Source organism: Drosophila bipectinata, chromosome 2R (genome assembly GCF_030179905.1).
Source record: "Drosophila bipectinata strain 14024-0381.07 chromosome 2R, DbipHiC1v2, whole genome shotgun sequence".
In the NCBI taxonomy this organism is placed as follows: Eukaryota; Metazoa; Arthropoda; class Insecta; order Diptera; family Drosophilidae; genus Drosophila; species Drosophila bipectinata.
In genome coordinates this window covers 16,833,997-16,861,900 of record NC_091737.1, presented here as the reverse complement: position 1 = coordinate 16,861,900, position 27,904 = coordinate 16,833,997, and the positions used below count along the sequence as shown (strand labels likewise).

General features: G+C 47.1%; 1 protein-coding gene across 2 annotated transcripts; it reads right to left on the bottom strand.

Annotated features, from left to right (window-relative positions):
* L (zinc finger protein Lobe) lies at nt 1-27,791 on the bottom strand. Of its 2 annotated transcripts, XM_017238859.3 has the most exons (6): nt 27,701-27,791; nt 22,053-22,427; nt 14,615-14,734; nt 4,576-5,009; nt 3,203-3,345; nt 1-3,119 (listed from the first exon to the last, which is right to left on the bottom strand). In XM_017238859.3, the coding sequence occupies exons 1-6, from the start codon at nt 27,741-27,743 to the stop codon at nt 77-79; spliced, it is 4,158 nt and encodes a 1,385-aa protein (XP_017094348.2). In that variant the 5' UTR covers nt 27,744-27,791; the 3' UTR covers nt 1-76. The 2 variants fall into 2 exon arrangements, with proteins under 2 accessions (XP_017094348.2, XP_017094349.2); XM_017238860.3 differs by lacking the exons at nt 14,615-14,734; nt 22,053-22,427; nt 27,701-27,791 and adding an exon at nt 6,151-6,500.
* Between the last annotated feature and the right edge of the window lie 113 nt (nt 27,792-27,904).

Genomic DNA, 27,904 nt, shown 5'->3' with positions numbered 1-27,904 from the left:
AAGTTTATAAAAGCATTTCGGAAACAGTCTTTTAAATACTATACTTTTCATCTCAGAACCTTGAAGAGATTATGGTTTAGGCGCTACTGGTGGCCCTTTCCAACTCGCTGGGACGCCCCTCGTGCGGCATTTGCTCCACCTCGATGTATTCCTCGTCGTCGTGGGCGTTTTCCGGCTCCTCCTCATCCCCTCCTGCCGACTGAGCCGTATCCGTCTCGTACAGCTCCTGCTTGACGATCGTGGGACTCCTCACGGGGCTGTCGATGGGCGAGGAACTTGTCCTGTTGGAGGGCACTTCCATCTTGGGACGTGCCTGGGGTCGCAGCTCGTGGCCCCGCTGATGGTGCTCCAGCTCCGCCCGGAAGTAGAACTTCTCCGGGCAGAGGTTGCAGTCGTAGGGACGCGTGTGGGCGCCATGTTCCGCCATGTGGTTGAGGAGACCTCCAGGTGCTGTGAAGACCGCGGAGCAGATGTAGCAATTGTAGCCGCGCTGCTCGGTGCCGGCAAAGGTGTGCTCCACCAGGTGCTCCTGCAGCTTCTGGGCGTGCGGCAGGATCATCTTGCACAGGTTGCAACGGTTCTCCACAAAGGCTGCCCCGGATGGCGGCTGGATGGGCGGCAGACTCTGGACTGGCGGCTCACTCGGAGGCTTGCTCCTCTTTCCATTGAGGTTGTGCTTGCGGCAGCACTTCTCGCACAGCTTGGCAGGACCCTCGGTGGCGTCCGGCAGGGGCTCCAGGCACAGGGCACACACTGGCTCCTGGAGGCTGCCGCCACTGGACGCGGACTTGGTGTGGAACTTGGCGTGCAGACTCAGTTCGAACTCCGAGTGCAGGGTCTGGCGGCAGCAGATGCAGGCCAGGGGCAGGGACGCCCCGTCGCTTCCATGCTCGGAGAGGTGGGCCCGAAAGGCGGCCACGTCCTCCAGGGGCTGGCCGCAGTGCGAGCACTTGCCCGACTGCCCCACCTTGGAGTGCTGTAGCTTGTGCTCGGCCAGGATGGCTGGCGAGGGGAAGACCTCGTCGCAGATCAAGCACTTGTGCTTGCCCGTGGAATTGTGACAGCTCTTCATGTGCTGCTCCAGCTCCGCCCGGGACTTGAAGTTCCCGGCGCAGTAGGCGCACCTCAGGCTCACTCCGGTCTTCAGGTTGTGGGCCAGTTTGCGGTGCGAGTGGAGTTCCGCCTCGCTCCTCAGATCCTGTCGCTCGCACATTCCGCAGCTGAAGGTGGTGGGTGGTGCCTGCGGTGGTGCAGGAGGAGCGGGTGGCGGTACTGGTGCAGATGCCTGGGATCCGGCTGCCTGCCCACTGGCTCCACCCTCACTTCCCGGAGGAGAGGCCGACTTGGCGGCGTACATTTCCATCAAGTACCTCTGGCTGAGTCCGTACATCAGGGCCGGGTGGGGCGAGGTCTGTGCCTTCAGGGCGTTGGTGTCCACTTGCAGCGGGCTGTAGAACTTGGACGAGGGGGCAGTGGGTGCTCCAGACCCTCCTCCTCCTCCTCCGGCTGCTCCGCCAAACAAGCCCTTGAAGGCCACGTTGTAGTCGATGATGCTGCTGTTGTTGTTGGTGGCTGCGGCAGCCGCTGCTGCTGCCGCAAGTGGTGGCAGCAGGGCGTTCACGTACAGGCTGTTCATGTTGGGCGAACTGGCCTCCTTGTCCTTGACGCCTGCTCCTCCTCCGACACCACCGTGCTGGCTCTGCATGTGGCGATCCAGCAGGAACTCAACGTGGAAGGTCTCGGGGCACGAGGGGCACCGGAACTGCCTGGCATGGGCCGCCAAATGGAAATGCATTTCCAGCTCCGAGGAGCAGACCACTCGGCAGAACATGCACTGGAGAGGATTGGAGGGGGCATTCGCAGTGGCACTGCCCAGGGCGGGGTGTCCGCCCAGCTGGTGGCGCGTCTTGACGTGGACGTGGAACTCGGCGTCCGAGCGGAACAGCTCCAGGCAGGCGCTGCAGCGAAGCAGCTTGGTCTCCTGGCTGTGGGCACAGGCTAGGTGGAGCTGCATGGCCATCCGGCTCTCGCAGAGCTCCGAGCATAGGGAACACTTCAGGAGAGTGAGGACGTGCTCAGTGATGAGGTGCTGCTGGAGGTCCTCCGACTTGGCGAAGCTCTTGCCGCAGCTGGAGCTGCAGTTGAACTCCGATCCGGTGATCAGGAAGTGGCCCACCACATGGCGCTCGAACTCCGACTGCTCCGGCAGGCTCAGTCCACAGTGCGGGCAGACCTGCTGCATGCCCTCGGCGATGTGGCTCTTCAGGTGATTCCTGAAGCTCTCGAAGTCGGGCAAGCCGGCGTTGCACTGATTGCAGAAGAAGACGCCCGGAGGAGCGGGTGGGGGCTGCGGGTTAGGGGTCAGGGGTCGCCGCTTGTTGCTGCTCAAGTCCGTGGGTAGGTCCTCCTCCGCCGGCCGCAGCTCGCGCTGATCGGGGCTTCCCAGGTCCGGCTTGATCTTGGGCAGATCCAGAGCCAGGCGCGGACTGAAGGTGCCGGCGGTGGCCAGGCGGTTGAAGTGCTCGTAGTAGGAGTTGGGGCTGCTCAGCCTGTCCAGGTGAGTGCTCCGCATGTGCTGGAAGAGACCGGCTATGTTGCCGAACTTCATGGTGCAGTATTCACAGCTCAGCTGGAAGCCCTCCGCCTCCTGGTTGGGTGTCTTTACCGGCGGCTGCTGGGGCTGCTCGTGGACACTCTGCAGATGGGCATTCAACTGCTCCAGGCTGCTGAACTCCGTCACCTTGGGGCAGTAGCTGCACCTCAGCAGTGGCGTGGGTGCTGCATTAGCTGTGGCGGCGGCAGTGGAGGTGGTGCCACTTCTCGACCTCTTCTGGGGGTAGTCCAGGCGGCTGGGACTGCTGTCCGTGGCCAGGGTCAGGGCATATCGCCTCTTGTGCAGGCTCCCGTTGCTGGAGACCGAGGCCGAGGCAGATCCCGTAGAGCGTGGACTGTAGTTGAGGGCATTGGGATTGCCTCCAGCTGCCAGGATGGCGGCGTTCTTCTTGTGCTTCTGCATGTGGGAGGTCAGGGCAGCTGCCGTGTTGTAGCCCCTGTTGCACATGCTGCACTGGAAGGGCTTCTGGATGTCATGGGTTTTCATGTGGATCTTAAGATGGTCACTAAAGAAGAAGAAATGAAGTAAAAATGAAAGTTTTTTTTTAGTTTTTTGTTTAAATTATTTTAAGAGTCGTTTGAAACTCACCTCCTGGAAAAGGCAGCCTCGCAATGAGGACACTTGTAGTTCCTCTCGTTGGTGTGAAGCTTCTTATGGCGATCCCGGGAGCGCTTGTGCTTGAAGAGCTTGGAGCAGTACTCGCACTTGAAGGGCAGGTGTTCGGCGTGGCTCTGCAAAGAGTTGGGAAAAGCACAGATTCGGAAAATGCCATTAGCATAAAGATAATCTCAGCAATTAGTCAGGCCAGAGTCAGGCCAGAGTGGGGCTTGAGAGACCGGAGAGGCTATTTGAAATTCTTAGAAGTGCCCCAGACAAGGCAGCGTCAACTGTCTACCCCAGTTGAGCAAAAAAAAAAAAGAAACGATGATGACTACTACTCCTGGCCAGGCCCGGCTTGAATTTATAGATGCGTCAATCTGAATCCGAATCTGCATACCGACTGACGACTGACGACGAGTAGGTGTTTCGCTTGCGACTCGTGGCTTGTGGACAAAATTCATCTAAATGCGCAACGCCGTTTGGCTTAAACCCGCCTTTTGGGGGGGCATTGGGGGGCTTTTGGGGGTCTCGGGAGCTCAGTAGCTCGGGAGCTACAGTCGAGAGCAGAAAGCTACACCCGCAACCGGTTTGCTTTTTGGGTTCTTTTGGCGGTAGCCGGCTTTGAACTTTGAGAGCGGCGCAAAAAAAAATTAGCCCATTTGTATGCAGTCCCCCGATTTGGATTGCCTTAAAATTGCACAATATCATACATATACACTGGTATGATGAGTTAGCCCGGGTTAGTCGCATCCAGAGAGCGGACAAACTTCTCGTGTTGGTTATGGCTTTTTAAACTGTCCGACTCCAATCACCATCGCCATCAACACATCCCATATCCCCGGCTCGGAGACCGAATTCCGAATCGTACAAGCTCTCGGCCAGGCGCTAGGATCAAAGCCGGGGACTGCTTTCATGTTAGAGAGACCCAGGCCGGCGATAGGGATCTCTCGGTTCTAAACAGCAGTTGCAATTGGGTTAACAAGTTGCTGATGTCATGGGCGGTGTCTTAGAGTTATGAGAAGAAGGATTGAGGGTTTAAGGCGGCTTGGTTTAAGATCTCCAGAGATAGGACTTCTAACTTAAAGCCTCCATCTAAAATCAATCCTTTCCCTCAACCACTTTCAATTTCAATTAGCAAATGAAACACACAAATTCTAGCTGTGGCCCAGAAAATCAATGATGGTACCACAAATTGTCAATCAAAGCGCCAACCCAACACCCAGTCTGTCAATCAGGGTGAAGGATAACAACCTAAGCGCCTTACAAGAATGTCAGGATGCGGTAATTAAAAACAAAAGCCACCCTCTCCGGTCGGTTAAGTGCCACCCTTTCGTTTGGGAAAAGGAGTTCCGGGGACTCACCTGCACGTGATGCTTCAAGTAACCGAGTCGCGGAAATGACTTCTCGCAGAACTGACACTGATAGGAGCCGTCGCCGCGACTTTTAATCCCCTCGCCCGTCAACTTATCAAACTTGGAGCCAACTCCTCCGGCTCCCGCTCCTCCCAGGGCTCCCAGCTTGGATTCCTTATTGATTTTTCGCAGCTTGTTGGCGATTTTCAGCGCCTGCTGGTGATGGTAGTGGTGGTGGTGATGATGATGGAAATGGGGCAGACGCTTCGGCTTGACCAAGTCCTCGCCATCCAGTCCTCCGTTGGTGTTTCCCTCTCTCGGGTGATCCTGATCCTGGCCGGGGAGATTGGCAGGAGCACCGGGCAAGTGATGTGAGTTGGGAGTCATGGTGCCGTCCGAAATGCTGGGTGAGTAGCTGGAGGATGTGTGAGTACTATACATATCTGAAATGGATAAAGCGTAGAGGTCTTGAGTAATGCTAAGTCTTCTAAGTCCCTCTTCTAAGATTTTCAGTGTAAACAACTTTTAATTTCGCTTCTCGAGTGTATAATTTCAGTTTGATCGAGTGGGCGGTTGCATCCTGATTAGCGGCGCTTTTTGGAATGGGAATTGGAATGGGAATGGGACCGGGGCACCGAGACAGGAAATCAACGTCGGAATTAATTCAATTAGCAGTACAACATTTGGTGTTGCCTCAGACACCCCATCTGGAGCCAACCCACTGGGCCAGACACTTGTAAGTCGAGTCTCATGCAAACTAATTGCGCTTTGTTCTTGCTGCCGTTTTAATTACAGCATCATCATCCCAGTAGTATCCCCACTATCCATGAGGGTCACGATTATCATGATCCCCTCCCCCCAGACGATCTATTTATCACCACGCGCCAAGTGCCGATGTTCACTTTCCCGGTTTTCGACAACTTTTAATTGAGTCCAATTGCCACTGATCTTCCAGGGTTGGGGGTCTGGGATCTTGGCTCTTGGATCTGTCATGGCTTGTTTTCCCCCTTTATTGCTTGAACTCTGATCTGGTCTATGTTCTGATCCGGACTCTAATTGGGGAAACATCAAACTGATACATCAGCTTGAATCACACACTCTCATCCGTCTTGATCTTTGGGGTTAAAGAAAGTTGTAAGAAATTTGAACTCGTTCAGATTTTAGATTCAGATTTGATTGAAATGTTGGTGGTTTTGATGGTAGGGGTCTGGGAAATGATATAAGATAGATAGGAGCAGAGAAGTTATAGGATATTTTTCTTTCAGATTAGATGGTCTCTACTAAACATTCTTTTTAAAATATAAGGACCTTTAGAATCCTTTCTTTTAAGGCTTAGACTTTGCTTAAACTCTTAATATTTTAGTAAATTAAGCCCTTAATCGTATTTTGCTTAGATTTAAAAGAATCTTTGTTATTTTCAATACTTTTTCAATAAAAACCCGTCGGCAGTTGATTTTTTTTTAACCAAAAACTAAACTGATATACCCAAAGGATCATTGGATTTTAATTGAAATCCTTATAACTAAGGACCTTAGACCTTCACTATCTCCTCTTAATAAATCTTCCAAGCTCCTTATTATTTACCGTTATTGGTTATCTCCTTGGTGGCCTGGATCTTTTCAATTAAATTCTCCAAACGCGAACTGGGACCGCGATATAACATCTTTAGGGCCATCATAGCATGGCCTAGTCAGTGTTTCTGTATTTATTAACTAATAATTCATTTAAATTGAATTAAATTTCACTAATTCCTGTTTATGAGGCACTTTTACTACACTTTGGAAACACTAATAGGTGGATTAATAATGTCCCTTGTGGCACCAAAGGATCATTGTTTTATTGTGGTGGGTTTAATGTTTTTTCTTGTTTTTTTTTTCTTCAGTTTTAACCGCGAGAGGCGCGAGACGAAGGACGTCCAATTGCCGCGGTCACCAAAATGTGACTAAAATCAGAGCCAAAGGCCGAGAGCCAAAGAGCCAAAGGCGACGTCGACAGAACGCCTATGGAAACGACAACTAGGCGAACTGGTTTTCCTGCATCAGTGTGTGCTGTGTCTGTGTGTGTGTGTGTGTAAGTGCCTTTTGGGATTCTCATCGCAACGGCGACGACAAATGAGAGCCAACAGCAAGCAGCAATTTAAATGGCGCCCCCACCCCACCCCCACTAATACATGCACACAACGCACAACGATGGTGGGAGTTAGAGTGAGTGAGAAAGCTCATTGTATATAAGCACCACACACTCACTGCGAGGCTCCCGAAGCTGAGGTGTGAGCGAGACGCAACCCCAGTTCGAATGGGAGCGAGCCAGTGAGGGAGAGAGCATGAAACGATGTGCTGTGCGTTGGTGTTGGTGGCTGGGCTCCCCACATAAGCGAACAGAAACACACGTATACACGAGGGCAGGCAAAAGGCGGAGCATGGGAGCCAAATGGGTTAACAAAGAGCAGAGGCCCCTAATGGGTTAACTGGGCAGAGGGCAGGTGGGGCAGCTGGAAGGGGGGGTGAAGCGTTGATGGGCTTTATATTTTATTTATGTGCGTTTAAAAATTTAATTTAGTTAAAAAGTCAGGTGATGATTTATTTCGATTCCCTTTTTTTAAGATTTTAGTTATTTTTCAGTTTAAAAAATTCGTGAAGGAGTAAGCTTTATAATATATTTTCTTTACACAAGATCTGTATTTATTAATCTATATTATAAAGCTCTAAAAAATGACTTCTGTAAAAGATGACACATTTTCCTCAACAACCCAAATGCTAACAATAATAGCACATGTTTTAGAATCACATATTAGACCTCATTCCATGTAAATGTCAATTGTTTTTCTGCCACTCCTGGGAACATGACCGCAAACATACACACGAATGAATAAAGCCCCAAAATAAAAATTGAAATTGACGCAAAAATGGCAAAGTGAGTGAAAAAAGAAAGGCAGCGAGGGAAAAACACGTTTAAGCCATTAGCGGAGTGGCGTCAATGTGGCTAACAAATTGTTGCGAAAAATATACAACTGACTCTGCAGTCAGGCAGAGGATATCAAAGGACACAAGTTGGACAGGATGTAGGATGCAGATTCTGCTGCAGGCTCGTCACTAAAAGCCAAATTAATTATGCATACAGTGGCAGCAGTGACATCGGTGGCAGAGTTGCAAAGTGCAGCAAATAAAAGCTCGCTTTTTGTAAGAGCCTGTCAACGGCTACCATACACTTAAAAAAAATAAATAAATATTCGGATATTTCTAACAAAATGTATTACTTTTAAGTTAGAAACTGTCTATGAAGTGTCTTTGTACAGTAAAATCATGAACTCCCCTGCCAAAAAACTATTAAAGCAATTAAAAAATCACTTTTCACTATTTTAGCCATTACAGCAGCTGCCTTTTCTTACCTTTTTCTGTCAGCCACTTTTGTATTTTTATTCAAGTTTTTCTATTATTCTTAGTTTCGTATTTGCTGCTCTTCCATTGGCTGAGGAATTTGTCGACCAATAGGAGAGCCTTTCTTTCTGAGCATGCGTCGCTGCTCCAGTAAATGGACACACATACATATGCAAACAGAGAGAGAGAGAGATGGGTATTGACGGGTCTGTCGATTCGGGCTTAACCGTTAGCTCTCGATTTGCTAATTGACACGTTTTGTTGTTGGCCAAGTTTGTTGTTTGAGTCTTTGGTTTGAGGTTGGGCAAGAGTTCGTGATTTGTGCAGGGGACTGAGGAATTTTGGTGAGATTTTTTGTTAAAAACTAATTTATTTAAGGAGAAATTAATTTATGGAACTTATAAAAACATTAAGTCTCTTCTTAAAAATAAAAGATTTTTTACCACAATAATCTGAACAGAAACATTTTTTTCCCTTCTCCTTCTTGATTTTAGCCCTTTTAACATATTTTATTTATAAAATCAATTACAAATATAACCAATTAACCCAGAGAAACCAAAACCGTTTTAACCTTTGACCTCTGTCAGTGGAAACTTTTCCACAGAAGACGCTTTTTTCCACCACAAAGTCTATTTATCTTGATTCCCCGATCTAATTGCAATTAAAGTTAATTTTTGCTTCTTACATTTTTAATGAGATTACACGGAGAAAGTTTTTTCCCTGGAAGGATAACAATTTTCGTAATTGTAACAAGGAATCGGAATTTTCAATTTGCTATTCTAATTGCCCTTAGATGTTCTTTTTTGTTGTTAGGCATTTTCAGGTAGGCAGGTTTTCCTCTGAAAAGCAAACTTTCGGCTGAAAAATGGTAAAAGTTCTCATCCCCACTGACATTGAGCCACTTTAGTCCTCCGTCTCCGGTGTTAATTACATTTGAGTGACACTTTTGTGACAGGCCACGACAAGTGCCGGACGAAATACGGGGGAGGAGGGAGTGGTTGGACCAGGGGGTGGTTGGACGGTGGGTGAAAGGGTGTCCGCCCGTGCAGGTAAATCGTTTCGCCCAGCCCTGCTCCTTGATCCTTTGCCTGTGCATTTTTAATTCGCGGCTAATGCAAAAGTCAGGCCAGAAACTTTTCACCGAGATTTCACCGAGCTGTTGGTCAGCTCAGCGTGGTGAAAGGACCAAAAGGACCTTGGCTCATGTGTCACTCTTCGTCCTTGATGGGCTGGAGTATGGTGACAGCCAAAACCCTTTGGCTTTGCCCAGCGCCCTTATGCATAATAGATAAATTATAAAAATATATGTTATGTATGCCCTGCATGGGGAGTTTCGGAAAGGTTTCGGAGAGGAGCGACCTGTCAGCATGTCCTGTCCATTGTCCTGCCAGCAGCAGCCTAAGTGTCCTTTTGTTTTAGCGCATTTTAAATTAGCCATTCCCGGAAAAAGTCACTCAAATTGTCACTTTGATGTTGTGACAGTTGAGGTCCAAAGCCCTAACTCACATTTGCTCGGAGGAAAAAAGTGCCTGGTCCTTGGCCAAAGGACATTGTGTCTCCACAGACTACCATCTACCATCTTCTCGTTCTGGCCATGATCTCATTTCGGCGCTAACGGCACAATTAATCAGACGCTAGAGGACACATTTAATTAGAGCCGCAATCATTTGGTGGTCAAGACCAGGCCCAAAAAAAAAAGGTTTACTCCTGTGAAAGGATAATCCTTTTTAATGAATGTTGACATTTTTTTTTAGGACAAAAAGCATTACATATGAAGTTGATTGATATTTTAACTGAAATGTGAAAGTTTACTTACATAATGTAAGTTACATTATTTATTTAAAATTTTAAGCAATCGGACCATGAGTGGAGGTCCTTTTTTGGGGGGTAATTATAGGGTTAGGGTTTTTAGGAACCCCTCCGCGCATTAGGGACAACTTTTAGACATATTTACCAAACAAATAATTATCCTCGTAATCTGATTTCGATGCTGACCCCTCTTTCTCTCAAAGACTGTCAAGTCATTCTCGCTCAATGGACCATAATGATGATCCTTTTTGAATTGCATCACAGACAGATCACGATCTATAAGGCTACAGGCTATAAGGCATGAATGAAAAATGAAGTCTCTGAATGGAAAGGAGGAGGGGAGGGATATGGGATTTGTCTCAATTCCGATCGAGGCGCTGACACAAATCAATCAGACAGGTTAGCAGGTAGGAAGTGAGGGATCTGTCTGGTGTCTGGAGCAGGGGATCTTGATCGCCTGTCAAGGGTAATGATGGGTCTGGCGACGTGTCGAGGGCGTCCTGCGGTGCAGTGGCTAAATCCCTTCACCTCGCCCCCTTTTTTGTGGGTTTTAGAAAAGGGTTTCCAAATCGATTTCTGTGACTTTCGACCCAATCGACCGTAATTGAGGTTCGCACCTGTTTTTTTTGAGGCTGGCAGGCCCACTTAACCGCAGAAACTTTGTTTGCGGGGGGATAGAGTGGAGCTGGGGCTAGAGTGCGGTGGCACGTGCCTCCAGTCTTGTGGCTTAGAGGGACTGGGAGCCAGAACAATGCCCCACAGCTGCCGCTAAACGGTCTTTTGACCATCCAGTGAACGCGTGCCGCCATAAACTTGGAGGGTTAGTGGAGTCAGAGTCCAGAAAATTGAAATGCATAAGGCCCGAGTGGATGTGGAAGTGAAGTAAAGTCCAGAAACCAGATTAACATGTCCGATTGCCACATCCGAGGTCTTTTGTGCTTCGGCCCGATTCCGGTAGCCGATATCTCGAACTTCACTCGGAAGACGGAAACTAGAACTTCATGGCGATTCAAGAGCCACGATAACGGTACGAAAAGGAAGGGGTTCGCTCGGAATTGGGTTTATGACACTTTTTTTTTCTCCAAGCAACATCAACCATTTACCACTCTGGCTGCCACCGGTTTTTGTTTGGCCCACTGATGGCGATAATAATCATAAAATAATTTTATTGCCCAGGTAGTTTCTGCGTTATTTTTGGCATTTAACTAATAAGAATGATGGGGGAGGAAGCTGCAGCTGAGGGTGAGGACAGCTGGAGGTCGCCAGCAATGAATTATGAATCGAGGGTATCCCAAGGAGTCAGGGTTAATATTCAAGCAGGGTAATAAGTTAGAGGATACCTCTCTCTAAGTATACATTTTGTCAAAGGACATTATCCACCTTAAACTAAAAGATTTATAAGCCAGATACCTGTTTTGTTTGGAAAAGCCATAACAATATGTCTAAATTAAATCCTTTAAGATCAAATAACCGAAACAAACACCATCTCCCCATGTGAGTGAACATTTCAACGCGTATTTCATTTAAATTACCCCAAAAAATGTGTATGTTTGAGCTGTTGGCGAGTGTGTGTGTCCTTGTGGGATGGAAAAAGGGGCGAAAAGCGTAAACTGAGGCAAGGAAGTCAGAGCTGAAAGGGTTCCCCCGGGAGTTTGGCACGCGCAATTGCGCCTTGGAGTCGCATAAGGACGAGGAGCAACGCAGAACTATGCACATGGGAGCCACCAAAAAAAAAAAATGGGAACCAGACTCTGTAAGTGTATGTGCGTGGGTGGTTGGGCGGTTGGATAAAAATGCGTTACACCAGCATTCCGTTGCTTTTTATTTTTGCATCGTAAAATGAAATGAAAACGTCTTTCGCGGAAAGTTTCCACTCTCGACACCCCGGCGGGATGGGTCCGAAAAACTTGGGTTGGCAAGCCGGCGAGCCACCAAAGGCGCATAAATCATCTGGCCAGGAAAGGTGGCAACGGCAGCAACTTGGGCGTGTCATAACTTCTCTGGGCCAGAGCCCAGTTGGCCCAAAAGTCCCACGAGATCGAAAACAATGAGAGGATGCCAGTGCCGGCGCAAAAAGTTGGCGAAAAAATTGCCAAGAGTCTCGGCCAATGCGCCTACGGTGGGATGGAAACACCGGCGGGAGTGTCCTGCCTGCAACTGACACTGCAGGCAGCAGTCCGAGTGCAGGACGAAGGACCAAGTTTTTTCGCCTTGTTTCCGCTTGCTTAGACGCGGTGTCAGCGGTGTGGCTTTACACCTGAGATTGCGATTACTTTGTCCAGACTTGGCCGGGCTAAGTTGGGTTAAAGTTTTTTTGAAATTTTGAGAACTCTTTTTGGGGAGGTCTCAGCAGCTAGAAAAGTAAGGATAAGACAAAGGATGGTAAGGGAAATAAGGATAACTACTTCATTAGGAAAGATAATGCAAGGGGTTTCCTAAAATAATTACTATTTAGTTGCTGTTTGAGGACCTTCAACGAAATCATTGAAAATAATTAAAAAATTGTCTTAGCAAATCTTATAATTTTTAAGTTAATTTATATAATTATCTCAAGTAATGCATATAATTATTTCAAGTACAAGGTTATATGATGCCAAAATAGTAAAAGTTTGGCTTTAAAACCATGCTTTCAAAGAAAGTTTGGAAACCGTGAAATCTCTTTACCCATCGAAGAGTTTAGCAAAGTGACCGCCCCCTTTTTATGACCAACAAATAGCTCCACCCCCAGAGAATAGTGGAAACTTTCTAATGACGGTTTTGGAGTACAAGTAAGGAACTCTTAGTTGGGGACATTTCGCAGGTATGACTGTAATTAAAACGCATTAGATTCGTGGTTAGGATAGCCCGCTGACCCAGTTACACGGCGGTGGCTGTAGTATCTTTAAGAGCCGGAGAATTCTCTACGTGCTGAAGAACCATCCGTGGAAGTGATCCACACTGTCCACCACACCAGACCAAACCACACACATGGCAGTGGCTCTTCTAAAGGCGGTTGGTTCATTAACCGATGTCATCTCGGCGGCGTAACCAGTTTTCCCCAAAAAATGTACACAGATTTCTATCGCCGTGTGCGGTGCGTAAAGCAATTTGCGCTGATGATGTGAAGACGACTTCTTGGGAAAGCAACGGTTCCAAGACGGTAAGTGCTGTGAGAATTCGCCACTTTAAGCAATACCCCCCAGATCCGAAACCAGAATCAGAACCAGAACCCGACCCCAAAAACCCAAGCTCCACAAAACCTTTGACCGTGGCAATTATTTATGGTCTCGAGACGCGAGAGGGATGGAGTCTGTGTTTGTCTTGTAAGACAAATGTGTAATTAATTGCGTCGCATCAAAAGGAAGCTCTAAAACTATTTGCATACGAGCATGGTAAATTGTCTTCGTTGTCACTTCTTGAACTACACGTGCAATTAATAAATCAAAAGGGACAGGCTAAGCCCGTCCGAGAGAGTCCTTCCGCGTGGCGGAAGTCTCAGGCCGAAGCCAAGACAAACAAATGAAGTGACTGGCAAAGCCCTAAAAAGTTTCCCTTAAACTTGAGATCTACTTTTTTTGTAATGCATTGTATAGTGGGGGTGTGTGTTGCATTGCAACTAATTGCATTTCATTGCATACATTTAGGCGTCGTCCTGAAGAAGTCCTTCTGCAGACTGCAGCCCGCAATCACATCGCACACACAACGTAAAACGTTTCAAAATTGTGCTCAAATAGCCAGAGAGATTTCCTTGGAGTAACCAAATGGGGTTTCTTGGTCCATTGCTCAACCCCAAGGAAGGGAGTGGGGGAAGGGGCTAAGAAAGGATGCCATGAATAGCAGGAAGGATGTGCCGGGCAAGTGTTGAGTGCTAACTATGTTGTCTGCACTGAGAGAAGAAAATTACGGTTTATGTTTGGAAGTTTATTTAAGACCTCTATAAATATTTAAAATCTTCGATTTATTTATAAGCTTTATTAGATTTCTCTATATTTTATATTTTTTTATTAAAACTTTTTCTTCAAGTGTACCCAAAGAAAGAAAGCACAGACAAAAGTCTGTTTCAAAGTCAAGCCCAGAGTTGGAGGAAAAGTGAAGACCGAGTTGTGTGCATGAATGAATGAGTGAACGAAAGGGTCGGGGGAGGGCAAATGGCCAGCCCGTCCAGGATATTTCCGGCGGCAAGGACGTTGCTCGAGTACAGAAAAAACAAAAAGCACAAGCAAGGAAGTTGTGAAAAAATAGAAGCACCGAAAGTGGGAGGCAGTCCTTGCCGCAAAGCGAAACAAATAACACAGAAAAAGCATTCGAAATGGCACTGGAGAGAAATGTGGCCACGTAGGGAGGTGGCTGGATGATGCAGGGCCAGGTCGGGGCAGGGAGGGAGCGAGGGAGGGGTCGTAGCTCATGATACTGGCTGGCAGGATATCTGACTGGCATCTCTGGCTGTCCCGTCCGTCCCTCAGACTCTTCGACAGCTCGTAAATGGCAAGAAGGATGTGTGAAAGCGAGAGGCAGGACCGGCAGGACTATGGCATGGGGGAGGGGGGTGTGAAGTGGTAGGTGGCAGGAGCAGGACGATGCTCGGGTCGAGGTCCCAACTTGACTCCGAATGCTGTTGCCCGACTTCTGGTTGGTGTTGATTGCTGTTTGGGGTTTTTAAAACGTAGTTAGGCTGCCCGGCAGCCACAGGACCGCAGCATATGGAAACGACACCCGCGGCACAGGTGTAGAGCACCCTGGAGTGCCATCTCCGGCAGCCAGGATAACACCCCCAGCGCCAATTCCAATGGTTATGGCTCCAGCACGCATGCTGTATGTTCTATTTATTTTGTGAAATGTGGAATTGGAATGCAGGGAGAACGTGTGTGACAGACGAGACTTACCTGAGTAGAAGCTGTCCAGGCTCTGCAGCTCTTCATCATCGTAGTCCTCGTCCCCGCTGAGACTGAGTAGCTCCTCGTCCAGGTCGAGCTCCTCCGCGTCCGGCTCCCCATCTTCGGGCTCTGAAAGTGGAAAAGCTTATTTTAGTTCCGATTGCAAGAGGGAAATGCAGCCAGGGACTTGACCTCGACTGCTTCTTGGCAAACAGGATGCCCTTTCCGGATCCCCAAAGGCTAGGAATTTTGATTATGCTAAGCCCCAGGGTGCCATAATTCCATACCCTAGCAACTAGGGCTTCCCCTTCTAGCAACTCACTGGGCTAAGAGCGTGGAAGAGAGCTCCCCAGGACTGCGCATGTCCTGGCAAAGAGCAGAAAAGAGAGACTCGCTCACGACTAAGAGAGTGGCTTGTTTTGGTCTCTCAGTTTGGGGAAACAGCTGATGGCAGCACGTGCTGAGGTCCTTTCTGGGGTTTGGGGGGGTTAATTGGGGGGCAGGGACGCCAAAGTTTGTCTACAGTCGTTACTCATACGCAACGTTGCCTTGAGGGGGGGTTGGGCTTCTGGGTGTTTGGGTGGCTGGGTGTTTGGGTAGCTGGGTGTTTGGGTAGCTGGGTGGCTGGTGGGGCGCCAAATGTCTCACGTGAGTGCATGTCTGACTTGAGTTTTGGCAAGAAAGCCAAGAAGCTGGCCCTGAGGGATATGCTAATGGGGTTGGGTTACCTGTAGGACAGTGGGAATTCGTTACGTTCGAAAAGGATAGTGTAGAAGGAAAGTCCAGCAATTAAATGGAAAATGAAATTGAATTATTATTTTGTAATTACAGTATCTGGCTTTTACTCAACTGTAGGAACCTAACTTTCAAGACTCCACCTCGAAACATTTCAATCTCTCCAGCCATCATAAAACCCTCGACATGAACTCATCAAACCATCGACCATCACTGGCTTTCACTGCTCTTGCCACTTTTGCGATTTTTGGCTTTTACTAGTTTCTAATGACAAAATGAAATTTCGCGCGCCAAAAACCAAAAAAAAAAAAGAAGGATGGATAGGGCGCTCCAGCCATCCTGTCCTGCAACATTCTAAGCGCTTGAGAATTTTCCTTGATGGGTCGGTCGTCATGTCGGCGACGTTTCGATGATGTGGTTCTGTGGCTGTGGATCTACTTTTATGCCACTTTGCATGCCAACACACACACACACACACCGATACATAAAGCACTCGGAATGTGGCAATGGCAGTGGCAGAGGATGCTATATCCTGGACCGCCACACGTCCAATAATCCTTGTCCTGCAGCTGGGGAATACTTCATCAGCGGAAACAAAATTTTACGAATTTCTCTTTTTGCGAGTGGTTGTGTCTGGATAGCACGTGCTCACTGATGACTGCTGACTGGCGACTGCTGGCTCCATCTGGTGGACGGACCCTGGACCCAGCGAAGTTTTAACATGCCAAAAACGCATCTCGCGCCTGGATGATTTCTCCTTTGCCGACAGCACTTGGAATAAAAAGGAGTTTCTTTCAAAAGGACATTAAAAACCCTATTTTAGAAATTATTTTTAAAAGTTCTAAGCAACCTTTGTTAAATAAATTTTATATACTTTTTTTTAGAACTTTTCTTGAGAGGATTAGGTATTTCTCCAAGTGTCTTTGGTAGAAATGTCGGCGACTTTGATAGGACTCTCCTGCTCCTGCCCTTTACTACTCCATCTCCCTGCCCCCATTTCTCCGTCTCCCTTTTAGCTCCCTGTCTCTCTGATGATGCTTGATGATTATTCAACATCCACTCTATGGGGAGACATATGCCACGCCCCCATCCTGCCGCCGCCTTTCGCTCCGCCACATGCATCTCGACTTCGCATGACGCAAAATTGGCTTTCGTCGAATTGTTGCTTTGAGTTTTGCAAATTTTTCGACACTATCCCATGTATGGCAGGGGGTGTGGGAGGAGTTGGGGATAGCTAGGGGATCAGACCGAAGGTCTGCAATGCATTCATCATCGTCACCATCATCATCATCGTCATCATCATCGTCAGGCATCAGGCATCGACTGGCTAATTTTATGACTCTCTCGCATCTTTCGCGAATCATGTTAATGAAGCTGCTATCCGTGAGATGTGTTTGAGTGTATCTGTGTGAGTATGTGTGAGATGGTGTGTGTTTGTGGCGACCATAAATCGAACGAAATTTGCATATGCGACTAGCGCCATCTTGTGGCCATTTTTACGACTTTCGGGGCTTTGTGGTGCAGCTGCTGATTATTGTGAAGTTGTTTGGCAACGCCCACCCACTTTGCAACGCCCCCCTCACATATACACACATACACATGCACTATGGGAGGCTGCTGCATGCTGCACTCGCTCAGATTTCCCAAAGCGATGCCGCCTACAAGGCTCCACCAACAACAACAACAGCAACAAAATGAGCGGACAAAGTCCAGAAGAGGTCTATCCTACAACAACAATATGAATTTAACTGAATACAGAGGCGTAGATGGTAATTTATTTTTAGATACTATTTTATGGTAAAATAATAAAAATAATACTAATATTAAGAAATGTAAGACATAATCATAAATCACATAAAGGACCCAAATATCTACTTTTGTTACATGATTACAAACCCCCTTCCAAACCCCCTTGACTCGCCTTCTCTGTCAACAAAAACAACAATAACCACCCAGTGGGGGTAAGAATGGGACAAAGGGGAAAAGGAGTAAGTGGGTGGGCAGAAAAAAACCATAGAGAGAGAGAGCGAGAGAGACAGTGAGGGAGGCAGAGGAGCAGGTCCAACTCGGACTGCGTCACTCCCGTGGGAAAAAGTCTGAAGCGGGCGCTCCGCTTGGCTCTGATCCGCTGCGACCACCTACCGTGTGGTGGCTCTTAATTCGATTCGTTTGCTCCCACCACGCCGACGAGTCCCTTTCCCAGGACCACCCCCAGCCCCTCACCCAGCCGGAGCGCTCCTTTGCCTTGGCAGCGTTGCCAGCGCTGTAGTCGTCGTCGTCGGCAGGTCCTTGGGGAATTGTTGCGCAAATGCTTTTTGTGTGTTTCTGTTTGAAAATTATTGCAAAAAAGGCGAAATAATAAAGGCAGTCGTCGACGTGCATGTAATCGAACAGAAGTGGCAGGGGGCAGTGGGGCGCTGAGGGGGGGGGGCGCCGTGCGGAGTAGTACCTACGGGAAAGTGGGACTCGGATACGTCTCTGATGCAATTATGAAGTGATAAATGAATTATGTATGCAAGGGGAATTGGCCCGAATTGGTCATGGTCATCGTCATCAAGACCATCGTCGGGGGGCTGCAATTTGTAAATTTATCGATCTGTCCACCGCAATCGATAAAAAAAGTACAGTAAGTACAGTGCGGGTAACTGAATGGGGCTTGGTCATAAACCTTTCCCGCTTTGTTCCTTCTCCCACGAGACTGCACTGGCAAAAATTTAACCCACAAAGTATCATAATTTAGAACCTAATATCCTAACGTTTCTCACCTGATATTGGCCCACCTTTCCCACATGTGAGACATCCTGGGAGGGAGCAGTCAAGGCGACAAAGACGATAACTCACTTTTGTTTCATTTTTCAATACACAGTGGAATAATAATGGCAAAATGAGCAACTTCGCTATGCAACAAGAAGCCCCCACTTTTATCCACTCGGTCTCAAGATGCTCCCCAATGAACATACCAATAAACACGCTAGCAAAAGTTACCACACACACGCACGAAGACCGAGTGCGACCGAGATGGCTGGTTGGGACTCGGGATGGGGAGGGTGGCAAGTGGGAGGGAGACACCTAGGCTCCTTGGGGAGGTAGGCGACCCCCTCCTTGTTGTCTACTGTTCTCCGTCTCGCCTGCTTATATGGCAATGTATAATTTTTATTCGCACCAAGGTTGCTCCCCGTGGAAATGTCATCGTCGTCGTCGTCGTCGAGGCTCCTCCACGCTCCCATCCGCTCATGCAGTTGCCACCGCCTCCGAAAATATTGCAACATAAAACTTTACACAAATATAATCTATAAGCAGCAGAACTCATATTAATATCGTGGGTGTTATTATTATTTATTATTAACAATGAACTGTTATTTCTATATTATTATAACTAAGAGTAAGGATAAATTAAGTTAAAAGATATTCCATAATTTTGGATTTAATTACAACTAGGGATAGTTCAGGGGACAATAAATGGGATAACGAGTTATAATTTTTACAAATAACGCGGAATGGATCGTGTTCCGCAAAATTAGATCTATAAATTGGTAACCAAAGGGGTCGGAATGATCTAGTTACTCTATTAGGCACAGAAAACAATAATTTTTCAAGAAGTACTTGTGAGTCAACCTGTCCAAGAATAAGCACATGAAGCAGCATAACCCCAGCACAAGTACGGCGCTCTTTTAAAGGAGGTAGGTTTAGTAATTTTAACCGGCAATTATACGACGGGAGGGAAGTGGCAGTATCCCAGTTTAAGCCTTTTAACGCAAATAGCAGAAACTGCTTTTGGACTGATTCAATCCTCCTTTGGTGAACAAAGTATTGCGGACTCCAAACGCTAGAACAGTATTCTAAGATAGGACGAACCAACGATACGTATAGAGTTTTAGTTGTGAAAGGATCATCAAATTCTTTAGACCAACGTTTGATAAAAGCTAGCACGCCTCTGGCTTTATTCACTGTTAGTGATATGTGGTCGTTGAAGGACAACTTATTGTCAAAAATTACTCCAAGATCGTTAATTAGGAAAACACGATCTAAGACGTTATTCCCAAGAGAGTACGAAACGATGTGAGGCACACTGCGATTGAACGTCATAACCTTACACTTAGAGCAGTTAAGCAAAAGGAGATTGTTTGAGCACCACAAGAAGACTTCGTTAAGGTCTAGTTGCAAGTGTCTATGAAGGAAATGGTCTGAGAAAGAAAGACATAACTTGACATCATCAGCATACATAAATGTAGTAGCATAGTTTACAACACTAGGTAAATCGTTGACAAAAAGAACAAACAGAAGAGGTCCTAAGTGACTACCTTGTGGGACACCAGATGAAACATTTATAATCTGTGATGAACTGTTTTTAAACAAAACACGCTGCGTGCGGTTCGATAGATAAGAGGTCAACCACTGTACTATATGAGGAGAAAACCCCAAAAGACACAGCTTATGAAGGAGGAGATGGTGGTTAACAGAGTCAAACGCTTTACTAAAGTCAGTGTACACCACATCAGTTTGCATGCGGCTCAGAAAACCTCTGTGGATAAACGAAGTGAATTCAAGAAGGTTAGTTGTGGTAGAGCGATGCTTGACAAAACCATGCTGTGAAGTGGAAATAATACTTTTACAAAAATGTTGCAGGGAGCAAAAATGTTGTGTGAGGGAGCAAGCTGGAGTGTGTGTGTGTGTGTGTGTAAAAGTTGGGTGGGGGTGGAAGGGTGTGCGTGTGACTTTTTGGCGGGCACTGTGGCTGTCAAAAGCTGTCAGAAAAGTTGTGGTGTAGGTGAGAGATTAATTAAGCGGCTTAGAATGCTTATTTAGCTACTTTGGCTAAAAGGGGATTAACTACTTTTGCAGGTAATTAAAATGATTAAATTTTTAAAAAGAAAGAGATAGTGAGTAAGTAAAAAAAATTAACATTTTTCAACCACATTCTCATCAAACCTGGCCCACTGTTGCAAGTGCCCTCAAGTTGGGCCACTGCGGTGCTGGTGATGCGCACAAAAGGGCCAATTCATTCTCGCCGGGCTTCTCGCTGCCAGCCAGCGTCGCACCAAAAGCAACAAAAACATCTATGGAAGCAGCAACGGCACGGAGCAGAAAGACAATTTTCGGATCCCCAAACTTATCACAGCCTCTCGATTTCCCCTTAGAACATTATACAACCCACTAGAGGGCCTCGCAGGACGAGCTGTGCTCCAAGAGCACCAGAAGTACCAGTAACACCAGTATGGCAGCAGTACCAGAAGCACCAGAAGCAGTAAACGGACGCAGTGCAGCAGCGTGTACTTGTCATATAATATGCGCGTGCGAGCAAAAGGGACGGCAAGTGCAGGAGGACGGCAGGAGGCGAACAGTGGTGATAAAGTTTGGTCCTCCGTAGTGCCGTTAGTCCCGAAGAGTTCGCTGTGAGGTTGAAGCCGCACCACACACACACACACTTAGTCGGAGAGAGGCTGTAGCTCCCAGGTAGGTAACCAGGCAGCAATAATCCAGGGCACCCAAACCTTCTGAATGGCATTGACTTGCCAAATACAGTCCAACTCCAATAAAATTTAAGTTAAAAATGTCAAAAAATGTTCCATGGTTAATTTCCCCCAAAAAGTATGCTACGAAATATGAAATTAAGTATACGCCCGAGTGGTTAGGGTTTTTCGATTAAATAGAAAATAATTAAAAGTCCAATTTAGTTTAGTTGGACTGTATAAAGTGGGTGGCGCAGGGCGCTCGCCTAGGTTCTAGTTGATGATGATGTTCTCCATGCCGTTGTCTTGACCCGCGGGATTTGGCCGCCCGGCCCGTTCCGGCCAGGCCAGAAACACACAGAAAGGAGCAACAAATAATGAACAGACACGTCCCTCTTCGAGTGTGTGTGTACCCAAATACTGGCGTATGTGTGTGTTTACGTTCCATTTAAAACATGAAGCTTGTTTTATTATTGTCAGACAGCAGCGACCATAACGGCCGGCCAGCCAGCGCTCTGGTCATTGGAATCGATGGCTTTACACCCAAGTGCCATAATCCAATGACGCACAGGAATACCGAATACATGGCGCACTCACACACTCGTACACTCGAATGGAGATGCGGATGTGTGCGTGTATGGGGCCTCGTGGAGACATCAAAGTTGATGTGACCAGGCAGCGGATCCAATGGGGAAATGCCCGATATACAGGGTTTGTTTTGAATCGAACAGGGGAAATAAATTGCCTACAGGTTACACGATGAATAAAGAATCATATAAAACAGTTAATCATATATCTCATAAGTCATAACCATATACTATATGGAATATGAAACACCCTGTTTGAAAACCCTTTCACAGTAATGCATTAACCCAGAGAACTCCTCACTTTTAAACCGTCACAGTTAAGACACCAAAATAGACCTCACAACCTGGCAGATGGAGGAGTCACCGAGTCACGTGTCCAGTGTCCAGTGTCCAGTCTCCGGGGCCCAAGGGCCAGGATGCGGTTGTGCCTTGGATGAGTCAACTCCGGACAGGAGCAAAAACCTTACATTTGCTATTTATGAGACTGTCGAGAGTTATTAGCCGGACATGTGAACGACCCAAGGGGAAAGGCCAAGACGACGGCCAAGCCGGAGGATATTCGGTTAGTTTACATACAGATATCCTTGCACATACTGGATATACATACGTATATATATAGATGGATATATCTTTCGGCTAGAGGCAATAAAATATGCAAATTGAAGTCAAACTTACCAGAGGACTTGCAGTGTCCGTTGGCATTGGCAGCATCAGTGGCGGCAACGGCAGCATCGGATGCAGCTGCCCCATCCCGTGGGTGTTGTAGTTCTTCTGCCTCGGCTTCTGCATCCTCTGCTTCTTCTTTTGCCACTGCAAGTGGGGCCACCGGCTCATCAGCTGTTGGCCAGCTTTGGTGTTGGTGTTGCTGTTGTTGCTGTGATTCATTGGACCCGAACTGGGTGGCTTGCTCCCCTCCCTCGGGCACCTCCTCATCGGGCCCCAGCTCCTCGTCCTCATCCTCATTATCCTCGTTCTCCTCGTCGCCACTCAGCAGCTCCTCCTTGGGCTCCAGCAGCCCTCCAGTGTTCTCCTCATCGTCTTTTTCGCCAACTGCAAAAATATGGCAACCAAAATCCTGATTAAGATAAAAATAAAGGCCAACAAATTAAAGATAATCAATTGCCAAGCCATCGACATCGACTCGCACAAATTGCAGACATCGTAGACATAGCAGACATCGGGTGCTATCCTGGACTATATACACACCACCGGATCCACCGGATCATGCAGATTATGCCAAAGCACTCCCCGGGCGGCCATCGGGCCAAAAATTCTATTTACACGCTCCGTGTTTTATTGTTCCCCTTACCTAGCCAATAGCTCAAAACTCAGACTCCTTGGCCGGCTATTCTGGCAAAGCCGCCACCTGATCGATGGCATCTGCCCGGGGCCATGTGGGTGTCGTTTCGCCTCCAAATAAAAGGAACGAGTGGGGTAACAAAGTGCTCTGCCTCAAAAGTAATTCCAAGGGTGCAACAGCGAAAAAGGGGAGGGGCCAGCCAGAAGCCAGAAGCCGAAGCCAAATGGAAATGTGTAACATGTGTAATTGCGCAATTAAATTGAATTTTTCATACATTTCTCCAGTCACCTGTGATGCCAAGAGGTGGTGGCCAGGTGTGAGCAAGACGAATGTTGTGACTTTCGAATGGGTTAGCCGCATGAAAGAAATCATTCACAAGGAGAGGATTAAAATATAAATAAAACTTTAAACTTTAGACAATAATTCCCATTCTATAATAGTTGTAAATATATATAAAAAATATTAATACCTTTTTTTAGTAAATGATATCTTGAGGACATCACAGCCAAGCCAGAGGATATCCTCCAAGCAAGGAGTATGCTGAATGGAGTCGGGAGGCGACGCGTGACCATTTCGTATTGGTGACCGCGAGGAAGGTAAGGACTTAAAATATATGGCCGAAAAGGACAAGCCGGAATCACACCGCAAGGAATCGCCATGGAAATGAACATTATGCATGGGTATGGTCACCATAATGGGGGCAGCAAAAAAAGGGGTACCGGAAGCGGGGTGGAGGCAAGAGGCAAGAGACTCGGGGAGGCAAGAACATTTGGTTATTATTTCCATATAAAGGAGTCGAATACGGTTGGAGCCACTTGACGGCGAGGTGGTGGTGGTATTGGGTGCTGAATGAAAAGCCGGGATGAAGGATGAGGAGGAGGAGCAGGGGAGGGACTGTGGGCAACTGTGTGCCGTTTGCGGCGGAAGTGCCGCGTATTTTAAAATAAATGCGAGTGGCGAAGGGGCTGGGGAGCCGGGCGGCGGGCGGAGAGCAGCGAAAATAAAGCGAACAGGGTGAGAACCAGTTATGGTCGTTAAAATTGTCGAAGCACCGCAACAACAACGCAAGAAGCAACGAGTCAAGTTCTTTTTGTGCAAGCCAAAAAGGATATAGGTACACTAAGAGAAATAAATAGGATATCTTAAAGAAATATAATAAACCAAACATGTTTGTAACTAAGCTTAATAAATTTTGAAAAATCTTCTTTCTTTATAAAATAAATCTTTTTCTGACAAAAGTATAGCCATTTTTTTTAAGTGCACGTGTGTGTGAGCGTTGAGCAAGCTTCTGTGTGTGTGTAAGCGCCCATATGTATGCAAGCGATTTTCATTTTTGTTTAAAGCCCCCCAGAGTGCATTTCGCACTCGGTCGCTGGGTTGCCATCTCTCTCTCTCTCTCATCCTGGAGTTTACTTGTGTGTGTGTATGAGTGTGGGGGTTTTTTGGGGGGGAATAAGTGGTATGTCTGCTGCTGTGTGAGTGTTTCTTACTTGTTTTTCGGCAATGGCATGTTTTTAAGCGTTTTACTCAAACATCCACGCCCCCCCACCACCACCAACAAAAAGGTGCACGCTGCCACACACACACATGTAGTATAGTACGGAGCACACACATGCACACTTATTTGTAAACGTAATAATAAGCGTCGTCCCCTTTGACCCATCAATCCGTTGCCACTGCCACTGCCCTACACCCCCTGATGGCTTTTCCGCTTTTCCCATCTCCCTTTGCCCGCCATTTGCCCCAATACCCCAACGCTTGCCACTTTTCCAGCTCCCAAACGGCTACTAAGCGTGTGTAGAGGGCACCAGTGAGCAGCTTGGGAGGTGAATCGGGGGGTGGGATCGGTCGGATTGGTACTGGGATGGGAATAGGGCGGTTGGGGGGTGGGTGTTGGCCAAAACAAAGCGCGCTTGCAACTTTTATAATGGCTCGCTGGCGAGTGTATCTGCCACATGTGTGTGTGTGTGTGTGTGTGTGTGGTATTAAAAAAATAATGAAATAACAAACCCGAACGTGTTGTTAAAAGCGCCAACAATAAATTTTATCAATAGTTTGCAGAACACAAGAGATAAATGTCAGAGGCTGCCACACGAGGCAGGAACAAGCTCGCAATTTTTTCATTTCAGACCAAGACAGTTCATACATTTAATTTCTTTAATTTAGTTTATTTCTCCTTAAAACTAAAACCTTTAAGCCACAGCTTAAATGAGTATGGGGGTGTGGGTGTGAGTTGTGAGTGTTAAGGAATCCACAGAGCTGTCAAAATGCCACCACCGACGCTGATGTCGTTTTTAGTGTTGCCTCCAAGAATATCCCCAGACACCTTACGACCCTGTTTTGCCTCCCGACCCCCACCCAATTTCCCAAACCACCCGACTAGTCCCTAACCCACACACATATACAGTCATCGCCTAGAGCAAATTCTATTTACCAAACTAGTTACCGTTAGACGCAGCCAATATCCCACATTATATGCCAGCAGAAGCCATTGCACATGGCCTATGCCCACAGCGGATTCCCGCTGCTACTGCTTCCAGCTTTCATAGTAGTCCTGATCCCGATGCTCTCCGCCATGGCTCTGCTCCCCGTTGTTGCTATTTTTGGCGCGCTTTCGCTGTGCAATGGCAAATATTTCGCCAATACTCCAAGGACCCGTGCTCACGTTGACGATGAGGTGAATCCAAAGGGAGGGCAAGGATTCAGCCGTTGGCGCAGGGGGCGCAGGGGGTGGCGAAAGGATCGAAAGGAGCAAAAGAAGGCAACGACAACTTATGGCAGCTGGAATCCTAAGCCTTTTGCCTAGCTATGGGAATTCCACAACAGAAGCCGGCATTTTAAAGTATTTTATGGTAGACAGTGTTAACGAAAAGTATGCACCTTACCCAGTTTAGTTTTGTTGTTATTTTAGTAGCAAGTTTAATTTAACAAAAGTGGTGATTGGCATTAAAGTTCAAACAGGTTCAAACATGTATTTTTGTGGCTAGGATGGCAACCTAGCAAAAACTAACCTTACTTATCTTTTATTTTCATATTTTGTTGAACTTTTGAATATAATATAATAACATTTAACATGATTTGTGTAGACTTTTTTTAACCACTGTATAATTTTGATAGGTTCCCAACTAGTTCGTAAAAAAATCAAAGCGGAAAATGTCCTTTTTTATGGAAAAAGATGACACAACATTAGCTATTGTGTGTTGTTGTAGGTTGTCAATAAAAATAACTCTGATTTTCACCTATATATCTATATAATAGATATGTAAGTATATATCTACCTAGAAAATCTACAAACAAACAAACATATATAAATGCAAACTGGCTGGCAACGTCGTCAACAAATGAAAAATCCCCAGGGAGTTGGCGCATGTTTGTTGTTGCTACTGCTGTTGTTGTTGTTGCTGGCTGCCTCGTTGCTCGTCGTCGCTTTTCTCCTGGGGATTGGCCAGAGAGCCGTTGCCGACTCCCCTGAGAAATACATGGCAATGGGTTTTCTGTGTTTTGTGCTTTTTTTCGCGCGCCCCTCGCGTCCTCGCCCCACCAACTCACACACACACACACACACACATTGGCCAGAGCGAGAGCGGGACGGAGATAGCAGGAAAAGAGCAAGCCAAAGTTCGCTTTTTTATACGTTGGGGAAATTTTCATGCCCCAGCATGAGGATATCTCTTTGTCTCTGTATTTGTGTGTGTATGTGTATGTACATATGTGTGTGTCTTTGGGGGCTTCGAGCGGACCAGATCCCCTTAGCTGCCCCCCCTCACGCCACCCAACTCCTAGCCTAACCACCCACACACATGCACATGTGTGCATTGGATTTATTGTCAATTTTATTTGTTATCATTGTTGTTGGCGCTGCTACTGCTCTGCTGTTATTTACACTGACACAATTCGAAATTGTATTAAAAATTAACGGCACTTTGGTTGCCTTGGCTTGGCCCGGCCGCATAACAGTAAATGGAACCGAAACCCAAAACCCCCCCAAAAACGAATCTCTAACCCCGTCTGGCCAGATCACAGAAATTTTTAAACTGCAAACTGCGTTTTTGGCTAAAACGATTTTTATGGTCCGCCTATGAATAGGGGTGTACCACGGGGCGTATGAGCTATGTAGGGAAACTAGAAGGAGGCTTATTTTATTATTGGAGATATAAAAAAGGGTTTTCTAAAGATTATTAAAATCAGAAATAATAATATTATTACCAATATTACCAATAGTTCTATTTACTTTGAATAATGTATTATTTATGGTTTATAAATTATTCTAAGAACTTTATGATTTTTAATTTTAGTTTTGATCAACCCTAGTGTATCTTAAAATTCGTTTTGTTTTGTATTATTTATCCATTTACTTGTTGGTTCACCAGAACACTCAATGTTTCAACCTCATGCTGGGGGTTTTGTTTAGGTTTTCAGGGTCTCTTGGCCCCAGAACACCTGCCTCCCTGTCTCTCAACCAGTTGGCCCCCCTCCTTTTCCCCAGTCCCCTCAGCACTCGCCCTCACCCTCCCACCCCCCTCAGCACTGGCTCGTTCGCTCTCTATCACTGACAGTTAGGTGTGCTGGTCCCAGGGGATTGGCCGATGCCTGCAAGCTGCTGGGTTGCAGCCTGGTCGCTGGAATGGCTTTGGCTGTGAGAACCCGGACCCAGACCCAGACCCAGGCCCGGACCCAGAGCTCCGGACGGGCCGATGTACGAACTGGAGCAATGGCAATACAAATACCCAACCGGACGGTGGGCCAGGTTGGGCCGGCACAGGCCGAGGCCATTTGCATTTGTCACATTTTGTGGTCCCGCGAGCAAAGTTTGGCAGAGTAATGTTGTGGCCCCTCCACCCTTTTGGGGGTTTATCAAAGCAAATCAATCAGATGCACAGACACACACTCACGCTCACACAGAACACTCATGGAAATGGAGTCCATGTCAGTTGGTGGCCACTGGGGACTCTGCATCTCTGCCCACCGGCCACCGGCCAGCAGCGAGCAGCGACCACCGACCGACCACTTTCTGACCACTTACGTTTGAGACAGGCGCGCGGCTTGGCCTGTTTGCGTCGGGACATGGCCAGAATGTTTATTTAAATCACTGTTTCCGTATAGTTATTTTTTTTAGGAATGTCCGTTTTGGACTATAGTTTCCGGTTTCCGTTTCGCGCCAAAGCGTTTTGTTTTGGTTTTGCGGTGTCTTGGGCTTAAAATCCTGTTGGGCAAGCGCTGCGGATAT